This window comes from Lolium rigidum, chromosome 7 (assembly GCF_022539505.1).
Source record: "Lolium rigidum isolate FL_2022 chromosome 7, APGP_CSIRO_Lrig_0.1, whole genome shotgun sequence".
NCBI classification, from domain to species: Eukaryota; Viridiplantae; Streptophyta; class Magnoliopsida; order Poales; family Poaceae; genus Lolium; species Lolium rigidum.
In genome coordinates this window covers 283,930,301-283,942,575 of record NC_061514.1, presented here as the reverse complement: position 1 = coordinate 283,942,575, position 12,275 = coordinate 283,930,301, and the positions used below count along the sequence as shown (strand labels likewise).

At 44.9% G+C, this 12,275-nt stretch overlaps 2 protein-coding genes across 2 annotated transcripts; one reads left to right on the top strand and one right to left on the bottom strand.

Moving 5' to 3' along the window:
• Positions 1-3,461: 3,461 nt before the first annotated feature.
• On the top strand, positions 3,462-6,009 carry LOC124669784 (cytochrome P450 734A5-like). The gene is made up of 4 exons (XM_047206328.1): positions 3,462-3,534; positions 4,669-5,368; position 5,541; positions 5,587-6,009. Exons 1-4 carry the CDS (start codon positions 3,462-3,464, stop codon positions 6,007-6,009), a joined length of 1,197 nt encoding a protein of 398 aa, XP_047062284.1.
• Positions 6,010-6,440: 431 nt separating this feature from the next.
• On the bottom strand, positions 6,441-10,663 carry LOC124678090 (calcium-binding protein 39-like). Its single transcript, XM_047214020.1, has 11 exons — positions 10,490-10,663; positions 9,518-9,682; positions 9,329-9,447; positions 8,926-9,000; positions 8,378-8,471; positions 8,145-8,204; positions 7,951-8,016; positions 7,773-7,871; positions 7,161-7,205; positions 6,923-7,025; positions 6,441-6,739 (listed from the first exon to the last, which is right to left on the bottom strand). The coding sequence occupies exons 1-11, from the start codon at positions 10,595-10,597 to the stop codon at positions 6,663-6,665; spliced, it is 1,011 nt and encodes a 336-aa protein (XP_047069976.1). The 5' UTR covers positions 10,598-10,663; the 3' UTR covers positions 6,441-6,662.
• Positions 10,664-12,275: the final 1,612 nt, after the last annotated feature.

The window sequence follows — 12,275 nt, the reverse complement described above, 5'->3', positions numbered from 1 at the left end:
GCCGGCAATGAAGTCGACGAACTTATCCGGCAGCCTCTGGATGCTGAATGGGCCACCCTTGAGGACGACGACGAACTCGAACAACACTTGCCGCTCCTCCTCCTGCATGTCCGACGATGAAGACGACGGCGTCGCAGGCGACGGCGAGCGTGCAGCTCTGCCGCGGCCACAACCACGGCCGCGACCTCGGCCTCCGCCTCTACCAGACATGGCGTCGACTCTTGATGAGATGGTGGCTGCTAGGGTTGGGGCGAGAGGCGTTAGGGTTTGTGTGTGAGGGAAGACGAGAGAGCGACCCTTTTTATAGGCCAGAGGGAGGCGGGTGAGCGGTGGCGCTCATTAATGCCGGCACGCAGAGCTAGGCGCGACGAGACGCTTCGCTGCGCCTCTGCGGGAACTGCACCGTCGCGAGGTAGGCAACAATTAGGTTAAACTTGAATGTGCCGTTGACGCGTCGGCCCCGCCACTCCTCGCTTCGCTTTTCGTTGTGTCCGGCGTGCCCGGAGCGTCCCCTTTGTAGCGGGGACGGGCTCGGGGTGCCGGACACCGTATAGGGGATAAAAGCACTACACCTAGAAATAGGAAAGGAATCAACAAGAGAAAAACTTTGTTAGAAATTAGCCCTTTCCTGATCGGTATCGGGGCTGGGAAGAATGGTTGGGATAACAAACAACCATCACGTTTGTACTTTGGATACCCCTATAACCATCAAAGATCGTTGAAGTATTGGGCCGCGCTGGACAAAAAGAGGCTTTGGGGCATGCGGCCGGAAACTTTTTTTGTCCGGCGCGCCTCAAATTCCTTTGGGGGACGCTTTTGGGGGGGCGCGGCTGGAGATGCTCTAAGGTAGCAACATAGAGCTATATGCATTGTCAACTAGGTAAATTAATGACATTGCATGATATTAAATGAAGAAAAAGACGGTTGTGATAACTAGTATGTTACCATAACATCACACTTTCCAATGTACATCTAATTTGTTATGCACTATGAAGATAGTAACATAGACTAGTGTCATTTCCCACTATGACTAGTCTTAATTAGCTGTCATAACAATATTTTTGTGGAACCAATATGTATGATACTAGCAGATACCAGCACTATGGCTAACCATCTTTATTTTCTCCCTTTGGTATTGACCGCGGAAAATTTATGATGCGGAAGACTTATTCCATGCTTTTGATAATTTCATGCGGTACTACCAGTAGAAAATCCCTAGAGTACTTGACCAGGTTGCAGTTGACCGCTGTTAATTCCAAACCATCTCTATTGTAGAACCTTTTTTCCTTGTTCTCGATCCTGTTTCCAGAATCGATTTTGACGACTACGGAAACTTTTGTGATGTGACGTGATTTTCTGATGCCATGCCATGGATTTATTCAAGGTCCTGGTCTATTCCACTTGGCACTACTGGTACCAGAAGAAAAAATTGCAGTAGACGAGGCAGCCATCACCGTTCTAGGTCCAGGACGTCTCTTATGCGAATGTTTTTCTTCTTCTTTCCTTTCATGGCCGTGTTTTCGTAAGTGATGCTAACGTGTGAAACCAGTGTGATGTTGCAGATTTATTTCGATCGTCCGTCAATTACATATGGTACCGGTGAAGATCTATTGGGCCACTTGACAAGGATGCATTGGCGTTGGCGGCTACTAATCCAAACCCGTCTCTTTTAGAGAATGTTTTTCTATTCTGCTGATTCTCAAATGACTCAGAATTATCTTAGTTTTTAGAAGACTCCAAAATCGTTAGATGTTTTTTGCGAGAAAAATCTGTATCTATGATAGAAGTTCACAGGAAGTGCATGAAATCCCAAACATAGTAAAAAAATAGTCGACATTCTTGGGTCACCTAACGACCACTACCGTCGCCAGAGCGACGTGCCGCTGCCGTTGCTCTCCTACCATAGCCAGCCTGACGTTGTTGATGACGGTCGGGAAGTCTGCGTGCACATATCCCTACGGACTAGCGCGCTAGAGCCGAAGTCGTCTTCATTGAACCCTTGAATTGTTATCTGAATTTTCGGACACCAAAGCTATAACACACGTAGATCGGATAAGATCAACGATTCCCCGCTCCCCTCATCGCCAGCGGTGAGATCACCGCTGACGAGGTGGACGACGAGGCATGTACACTTTATTCTTGTCCCGCACAACACCACCATAGCCATCATAACGTTGCTGCCCGGTTGACCAACTCTAACTTAGATAAGTCATAGTGAAAAATATCATAGAGCATTATCTCATGCATATGATACTAGTATATGATAAGGATGCATGTTAACTACTCCGTAGTACTCTCTCCGGTCTCTTTTAATTGGCTCGGATTCAGTACAACTTTATACTAAATTTAAGTCAATTAAATAAGATCAGAGGGATGGCTACAGGAAATCGGTAAAACCTCAATACAAATATGTGTACAAGATTTATTTAATATTTATTTTCGATTTTTACGTGCTATGATATGGTATCTATCTATCATACCGCTATGATATCTCTTGTTACTAATTATACCGATCCATTAGCTTTTTTTCATACATGACACTACCTATAATACTCCCTCCGATTGATATTAGATGACTTAACTTTGTATATAGATGTATCTAGTTAACAAACACATCTAGCTACATTTATATCTAGATAATGTTGAGTCAATTAATTATAATCCGAGGTAATACGTTTATTGTGGATAATTTTAGAAAACGTAATACAACGCCGAACCACGAGCGGGGGCAGGTCCAAGGTCCTCACACTTCTAACTTAAGTCACTTCCAACGTTTTTTTTGCTTCGTTCATAGTAGTACGTGTTTCCGGAATCGTTGGTGACGAGTGTGGAAAACTCTTTTGTGATGTGGCGGGTTTATTCCGGGCCTCCGTCTAGTCAATTTCACGTGATATAGAAAATTATCAGAGTATATACCTAGCTAGGTGAGGTAGCAATAGCATTGACCGGCAGCTGTTAACTTGAAACCATTTCAAAACCTCCATCTGATCAAAACCATAGCACACACCTGGATTTCAACCAGTAAAGTATACGCAAATAACTTAATCAAGTCAGCACCCGGCAGCCAATGGTGCAGTCGCCCCAAAAATTCTTCAGCCGCCGCCCAGCGACTCCACCCGCGCGCGTATAAAAACCTCGAGACGGCGCCGCATACATGCCGTCGTCGTCCGTGGCCTCGCCGATCGAGGCACAGACTACTCATTATCCACCGCATGCCGGCCGCCATGTGGCCTTTGCCGTTGGCGTCGTGTTCGTGGTCGTGGCAGTGGAGCTGGGCCGCCGCCGTGCTGGTGGGGGCGGCGTGCCTGTGCGCGCACGCGGCGGCGGAGGCGCTGTGGCTTCGTCCCCGGCGGCTGGAGCGGCACTTCGCGCGGCAGGGCGTGCGCGGTCCGGGCTACCGCTTCTTCGTCGGCAGCTCGATCGAGCTGGTGAGGCTCATGATAGATGCCGCGTCGCGGCCCATGGCGCCGCCGGACTCCCACGACATCCTCCCCAGGGTCCTCGCCTTCTACCACCATTGGAGGAAGCTCTACGGTAATTAGCATATCTATCGATCATACAACACTTACAATTGCACCAGCTAGCTTGTACTTAACATTCTGATTCTTCTTCTTTGTCTTCTTCTTCTTCTTTTTCTTGAAGCAAACGTCAGGAGCTCTTCTTCTTCTTCTTCTTCTTTTTCTTCCACCCGGTTAATTAATCAACATTAATTCCTATTCCAATAAAGTTTAGTGTACATGAAATTAAAAAATTATATACTGGTTAAAAAAGGAACAAAAGCGCGTGCATTTGCAACTAATTTAAATCGACGGCTATATACAATTGAATTAGTTTAGATTAGAACAGTGGCGCGTGAACCCGGCCGGAGGAAAGGAGGGGACATGCTTCCATGCTTTTGCGAGTAGGAACAAGAACTGAGACTTTAAACTATTTCCCTGCCTGATTAGGTGAGCTCCTCCTCCGTTTCACTTTTTAGGTCCTACCGCTGCTACTTGCTTCCTGCGTCACTTTAAATTTTTAGTTAATGACACTAGTAATGAACAAGAAAGCGCCAACAAATTAACATGCAAGCTAGGCCTCTCAAGTCAAACCTGATGATGCTGCCATGATCGATGGATCGGTCGATCTTTCCACCAGGCTGTCGATGTATGCAGGTCAATGATAATGCGAGTAGATTAAGCGGTAAACAACCTCTGGTGCCGCGTATGGGCATGATCGGCAGCGCATTGCCAGTTCAGGATCCAGCTTAATGTGCTTCTGGTTGTTGATGTCATTAGTTTATTTATCTCTGTTTAAATCCTGCGGCACAGCACGGCAACCGATGATAGTTCCCTCGATCTCGTTGTGTTTCAGTGGTGTGGTTAGTTTAATTCAGTTAATGGAAGTTAGGAATCTTGTCGCTGATAATGATGACAAAGAGGTGTGGACGTGATCGAACATAGTACTCCAAAGGTTTATCCCGACCGTCCAAATGTTTTGACTAGACCATTGGCTAACATGTTCTTACAAATGACAGAATGTTTACTCTAAAAACACATCACAATATGATTTTTGATTCGATTGCACTGTTTCTAACACTAGATTGTCTAGATTTCTTTGCAAGATCATGGACTACAAATAATGGGTAATTAAGCCTAAATTGAAGTTCTGAAGGTGTACTCTTGACAGGTCCAAAGCATCTGATCTGGTTCGGGACCAAGGCGAGGCTGACGATCAGCTCGCCGGAGCTGATCCGGGAGGTGCTGCTGACGCGCGCGGAGCACTTCGACCGGTACGAGGCGCACCCGCTCATCTGCCAGTTCGAGGGCTACGGCCTCAGCAACCTCCACGGAGACGCCTGGTCCCGCCACCGCCGCGTCCTCTCCCCCGCGTTCCACACCGACAACCTGAAGCGGCTCCTCCCCTTCGTCGCCGACACCGTGCGCCGCATGCTCGACGACCTCGCGGTGGTGGCCGCGTCCGGCAATGCCGGCGAGGCGGAGGTGGACGTGGCAGAGTGGTTCCAGCGCGTGCCACAGGAGGTGATCACGTTCGCGACGTTCGGGCGCCGGAACTACGAGGACGGCAGCGTGGTCTTCAAGCTCCAGGACGAGCTCGCCGGCCTCGCCGCCGACGCGCACAGCAAGGTGTTCATCCCCGGGTACCGCTTCCTGCCGCTGAGGAGGAACATGCGCGTGTGGCACCTGGTCAGAGAGATCAGCAAGGGCCTCGCCGCGTTCATCGCCAACCTGCAGCAGACCAAGCCTGACGATCACGGCGACGACAAAGGCGGGATGAGGGACTTCATGAGCTTCATGGCGCCGGCCATGACGCCTGAGGAGATCATCGAGGAGAGCAAGAACTTCTTCTTCGCTGGGAAGGAGACGCTGTCCAGCCTCCTCACCTGGGCCACCGTCGCCCTCTCCATGCACCCGGAGTGGCAGGAACGCGCCCGCCAGGAGGTCCATGCCGTCGTCGGCCGCCATGACCTCCCCACTAAAGACCACCTCCCCAAGCTCAAAACCGTACGTACAGTCCTCACATCACATCGGATACTCGAGAGTTGAGATGAAATTCTAACGCCAACATCTGGAATGTGCAATGCAGCTCGGAATGATCGTGAACGAGACGCTGAGGCTGTACCCGCCGGCGGTGGCGATGATGCGGACGGCGAAGCAAGACGTGGAGCTGGGCGGGTGCGTGGTGCCGGCGGGGACGGAGCTGCTCATACCCATCCTGGCAGTGCACCACGACGAGGAGCACTGGGGCGCCGACGCCGCGGAGTTCAACCCGGCGAGGTTCGGCGACGACCGGCCGCTGCGGCGGCACCAGATGGCGTTCATGCCGTTCGGAGGCGGCGAGCGGGTATGCATCGGGCAGAACCTGGCGCTGATGGAGGCCAAGATGGCCCTGGCCGTCGTGCTGCAGCGGTTCACATTCCGGCTGTCGCCTTCATACGTGCACGCGCCTCAAGTGCTCATGATTCTCCAACCGCAGCACGGCGCGCCGGTGATCTTCCGACCGCTGTGACGACCCGACGCCGGACAAGGCCACTCCATAGCTCAGCTCAGTAAATCCAAGTCCTCCCACCTCAGTGTGAATGTTAGTCGGATTCAATTGATTCCTTCCTGTAAATTATCATCCCCTCTTGTCAAGTCAAAATGTATAAAAGAAAGTATACCATACGTAGGCAACAACTGCCGGATTACAAAGAGTCAGACGCAATCAGTAGCTGTTCATTCACAGCTTGACACACTTCTTCAGAGATATATTTCATTAGCCCAATCTCTCCGAATCTCATACTGGCGACACATGAACTTATGAATTACTATTCACAAACATAAAACAACAAAACCTTCAAAATGCCAGGCATTCTCTCCAGGTCGTTTCCCAGTTTATCGCACTGGAGCGGCGCACTCACTTCTACAGAACGACAAACAAATTACGAAATATATCGAATATGGTGCGGTAAATTCATTTGATCCATATATGCATGCAGCAAATGCTTCATGTTATTGTGAAAGAACTCACTTTTTGACCGAACTGTTTCAAGTATAGTGATAAATGTTGAACAGGTCTGTACAGGGTATCATATTACACAGGAGGTTTCGAAATAAGAATGGAAGGGATTCCCTTTCTTGACCACTAAGCTTTGAAAGGATGATTCTGATTTTCAGAAGGGACTATACTGCTGAGCGCACGAGCTTCTTGATTTCCTCGATAATTAAGTCTCGCTCCTCATCAAATTGTTCGTCGTCACCTATTAAGAGGAATGCACTCAAAGTGTCACAGCTTGCATACATTTCTCAACAATTTATCAAGGAATCCTCTTTAACACTAAAGTCACAGCTGCCATGGTTGGTTCTTCCATTACGCGCATTAGTCAGTGCACAAAATCTGATAATCCTGTAGGGTTAGCTGGAAGTAGAGAATGCAAAAGTACCTTTGCTTGCAGGAAGATCATGGAGTAATTTCAACAATTCTCTGTGATTGTCAACCAAAACTTGAATAATATCACGAGGCTTGTTTGGATTGGCAACAAACACCTAATTCCATGCAATGAAAATGAACCGCCGGTAAAATAGATGTGCTCATAAAGTTATAACTGACTAACCATATCCAGTCGCAAAAATTCTCAACATCAAACAAGTACAAAAGTTGAAAAACAAATACAGTAATACCTTAAAAATGTGGAAGGCACATATCCTGATATTTTTGCTTGAATCCTACAAAAGCTTCAGTTTAGTATAGGTAATAAGAAAGGATAGGAATTGAGCCAAAGAAAGCTGATTAGCCATGAAACTCAAAAGGAATCTACAACTACTTCACTGATTGCATCTTTCAGTTGTCTCGTCAGAAGAAAAAAACTTAACACTGTTTCCTTTGGGACTTGGGAGCGTGTCTATAAGAACAATTTCCATATTGGAAAAGCAGCATTGCTTCAACACTTTCGAGATAATAAGCATGTTCCCCAAACAGCACATAATTAGCTGGAGGGCACAAAACTGACAGTTACAATATATCACCCTTCTATCAGCTAGACAGAAAAATGAAGCCATCTATCATAGTTAGAAACAGAAAAAACATCCAGCTCTCGACCACTAGTAGCCACCAAAGAACAATTGCAGGGGAACAGTTTTGATTATCTTGGGGGTTGGCCAGCTAGTAATACGGAACTTGTGTTTCTCCTTTCTCATACTAGTACCACTATCCACCATTGCTAAAAGTAAGCTGTAAGTGCATGATAATTTTTAAATGTGGAACCCGGAAATATATAATCAACAATTTAATACCTTCAGTAGACCAATCATAATGTTTAAGTAACGAACTTCCAAAATGTACCGCTTCATTATCTGAGCATTCGGCGCCTCCAACAGAAATTCTGAAAGAAACTGACATGCAAAACACATTTTAGGTAAATTTTCACTGCTCAACAACAAATGTTACTGGAGTGACTTAAAATAGACTAACCTTCACTGATTGTCTTCTTGTCACATAATTATCTGAAGTTAAAAGCCTTTTGTAGAGTTCAAAGAACTGTACAAATTTACATAATCAAAATAATACAAAATGTGGATAAGTCGATAGAAGAACATCTAATTTTGTTAACATGAACATGGTGGAATTCACTCATTTCAGAAAGAAAAGATATCGTTCTCATCTACCTGTTCATAATGGGAAATGAGAAACTCAGAAACTGCATCTTCATGTCTTGTGAGCAAATCCTGCAAAATCCTTGTAAAAAATATCAATCGTGAAGAACATAGCATAAATTCCAATGAATGTATAACATAAATACTACCTGTTCCGAGATATAATCCTTTTTAGAAAGCTAGCTTTCTAAAAAGGCTTACATTTTGGAATAGAGGTAGTACCAAATTAACAAAGTTGGATTTACCTTGAAGGTATTCAGAGCATCAGAAGCAATATCAAAGTTTGGCAACTCAACATACTGGAAAAACAACTCAAAGCTACTTGACGCCAATATATATCTGAAAGAGCACTACAAAATCAAAATGCATGTAAAAATTAATCAATTATGTAGCTGGTTTATGCAATCATCTCGTATCTGATGAGCAAAGCTACTGCTGGTATATTATTACAGTTCAAGGGTTGAACTGAAGGAAAGACTGATTCAAATTGAACAGCCAAATAATGCTTGTCAAGCTAACCAGTGTTAATTTAGTGTGGAATCAACTGGGGAAAGGGGAACTAACTTTTGCAAATCTTTTCTTTCCCTTGGTTCAGTGCCACCATATGTCAAATTAATGAATTATGTTACTACATGATGTACATAATTTCTATCGAGAAACAGTCGAAAATATGAACACAATTTCTCTTCAAGGCATATATGTTGGACAACATATGTTAATTCAAGCCAGCGATAGCCCCTAATAACACTGAGAAATAGAAATAAATAGTTAAACAGAGACTTTGAAGCCTTACTTGGCAAGTGCAGGATACTTTATACATTCTCGTAACATGTTTCCACAGTTCAATGCAACCTCCAGGTTATTGTAGCTGGCACAACATAGTTAACCAATCAAGCAAAAAATTATTACAGTTGCATATACTACAGACATGAACAAATACAAGAATAATGGAAGTATAGGCGAGCAAATATATTGAAAAGGCACCAACTAAACAACTGAAGGAACCAAGGGCTACTGACTAGCAGAAATTCATGGCCAAACACAACAACAATTCAGGAAGATAATGATGGGGCTAGAAGGAAAGCGAAGTAACATGAAGCATTCAACTACAAGCAACATATAGATAGCTTCCAAATGGTGGTAATAAACCAATCAACCTGTTCAAAGTGTATCAAGAAATCAGCAATAGGCCTTACCAAACAACAAGGAAATCCAGAAGATCAACATGATTTTCGATATACTGCACGCAGCAGTAACTTTCATCCACCTTCTGCCTCAACAAAATGCACCAGCAGTGGACAAGATCCTTTCTACCCTGCAATTAAAAGTAATGTGTCTAATACCCTAGCAAAAATGACATCACTTTCAATTGATGAATGACATACCTCCCAACCCAAGGAAGGCAGATTCTGAACAAAGAGAGAAAGTACATCCTCCTTGCAGATTTCAAGGGCTATCTGTAAAACCTGCTCCTGGTTTGGTTCAACTTCTCCATCACCAGAAAGTGTTTGTCGCAAGGTGAATATATTTTTCTCAACATCTTCGAGAGCCTGATAAGAGAAAGCGTAGTATATGAGCAACCAGTGATCTGTATCCATTGTGTTGTGTGTGTTAAATAATTATATACATGAGTACACAATAGTCACGAAAAACAAAAAAGAGTAAATCAAACAAGCAAACATTCCTATTGTAATGACAGGCTACAAATGTGCCTCTAGTTCGCACCCCACTTGTATACGGACACTGTTAAAAGAACGCAGGCACAAAATTCATGTTTATAATTACAATCAATGCGACGTGCGCACTTTTTGTACTTATAAACTGGTGCCAATTTAATAACGAAGCTAATTCCGGCATAATCCCTTATTTGCAGATACACGGTGTAACCCTTTTAACGGACTTCTAGAACAAAGTGGTGCAGTGAGCTATTTCCTTATCAGGCAGATCCAGAATCGAGGATAAGTTAGTTCTTGAATTAGATCCAGCCCAACATGGATATGCCTCTGTGGCCACCACCATTGGGGCGAAATGAGCACTCCTCTGGTAAACACATTCTCAGCACTGATAGTTCTTTCTGAAGCTTTGAACGACAAACCAATCCTTCCATCCCAGGATGGCAGAGCCACACAAACCAGTGGCAATTACGTTTCCTACCAAGCTAGGTACTTGCACGATGGTTTAGGCTGCTAAGGCGAAGCTCCGACCAAATCCCAGTCCCCTACATGAACAGCCCGATCGCGTGAGCAGACAGTAGGATCCGTCTGACCATCGTTCCCATTTTGGATATGCGCGGATCGGGCCAAGAAGTGGACGGAAATGGTCACCGAAGGTAGAGACGCGAGGGAGGGGAGCAGTACCTTGGCGCCGGTCTTGGTGTCGAGCGCGAGGAGGGAGTCCTTGATGGAGCGCACTAGCTCCTGCTGCGGCTGACGGGGACGCGACGCCGCTCGGAAGAAGAAGGACATCTCGCCGCCGGCGGAGGGAATTGAACTGGCCGCCGCGGGGAGCGATTGGGGGGCAAAGTCGAGATTTGTGGTGGACTAAACGAGGAGTTGAAGACGACCTCGCGAGTTTTTGCTAATTTTTTATTATTAATTTTAGTTTCTAAAAAGCTGGTGATGTACAATTTATGGATTTTTCAGGGTTTTATGTTTTATTTCTTTGAATTCAGGAGCTTCATTTTACCAATAGGGTTACAATCCTTAACTGGGATGCCAACTTGGAAAGGATGTGCGTAAGAAAGATTTAACATTGTAAAAACACTGTCACATGTTAATATCCGGGCAAATGCTGACAAATCCTAAGCTCCCGTTGCTTGAATCCATCGGACTAGTCGCCTCCTCGGCATTCGTCTGTGTCTTTATCCATTGGCGGCCTCGTTTAATAGCTAGTCGGGCACCGTTTCCAAAGGCGGCTTGTGCCTCTATGATTACACGGAACTGCATTTTCGTACCACAAGGCTTGAGCTCTAATCATGCAAATCCTCGACAAGTGGGCTAGTTACTCCATGTTTTACGTTGTCTTTGGACCTAACCCCAATTTTGATCTTGATCAGGGACGGAGCTACGTTGAAGCACTGCATTCAATCAATATTCTTGACCTTCGAAAATACTTAAGGAGATAGTGCTTATACTCAGTCAGTGACACAATCGACCTAACATGCTCAAGGTGCACATGGTGCAACATGACCATGTCGACTCGTTTTCCAGTTGCACCCCTAATTTTGATGATCCCTTGTCTAGAAATCTTCCATCTAGCTTTCACCCGCAACTATTTGACTTGCTTCTTATCATTGAGTTTAAGATCACATATTGTTTCCATGGCCCATCCAATAAAATCAATCACCAATCTTCTTTTTTCTCCATGGAAAACACATTAATGTCCGTCCACAAACTCAACACCCACATAAAATAACACATGCTTCTTCCTTGATAACTCAAAACCATTCGACCAAACATGTCCACCATGAGTTTAGAAGAAGAGTTGGTACCCCGATGGACTAGAAGAACACATAAGACATCGATTCATGTTCAGCCCCACATGTTGTACAAAAGGGTATTTTTCCGTGCATTTATTCTTTAGTACTTGTACAATTTTGTTGGTCAGTTCACCAAAATTCCCAAACCTTGGAGTGGAACAAAAGGTTTCCAAATATTCTTCCAAAACAAATTGGCCTCGCTCTATAGTTAGATCACCATTCATTTATTTGTCAGAGCGATGCAATCAGTTTATCTCTTCTTTTATGATCATGCGTAGACATCATCAACAACAATTTATTTGTTCTTTTGTGATCATGCGTAGGCATCCTCAACAAATTAATCTTCCACTAAGAATACTGCATATGGCTAAGGAAATTAGGCTAATGAAGTTTCTTCTATTTTTTTCTTTATCCCATAACACCAACTCTTCATCACTCAGCTCTTGTACCATTGTTACATTAGCCGCTGAAAACCTAACAAAAGGTCTCATGCTTCGATTCCATGGTATCAGTGTGTCCTTCCATGCGCAAATAGAGGATCCATCAACTACCAACTTAATTAGGCGTTTTTCAATGCTTCCCTTCCATGCAATATATAACATTAGAACATGAGAAGTCGTTTCATCCCCGTTGGCATCAAATCAGACCATGGAAATACTTGCTCC

Excerpts from the sequence above, each read along its gene's own strand:
- LOC124669784 (XM_047206328.1), top strand. The coding sequence starts at position 3,462 with ATGGCGCCGCCGGACTCCCACGACATCCTCCCCAGGGTCCTCGCCTTC. Across the intron at positions 3,535-4,668 it reads CCATTGGAGGAAGCTCTACG|GTCCAAAGCATCTGATCTGG; the intron begins GTAATTAGCATA and ends TACTCTTGACAG.
- LOC124678090 (XM_047214020.1), bottom strand. The coding sequence starts at position 10,597 with ATGTCCTTCTTCTTCCGAGCGGCGTCGCGTCCCCGTCAGCCGCAGCAG. Across the intron at positions 9,683-10,489 it reads ACACCAAGACCGGCGCCAAG|GCTCTCGAAGATGTTGAGAA; the intron begins GTACTGCTCCCC and ends TTCTCTTATCAG. Across the intron at positions 8,472-8,925 it reads AAGTATCCTGCACTTGCCAA|ATATATATTGGCGTCAAGTA; the intron begins GTAAGGCTTCAA and ends GTGCTCTTTCAG.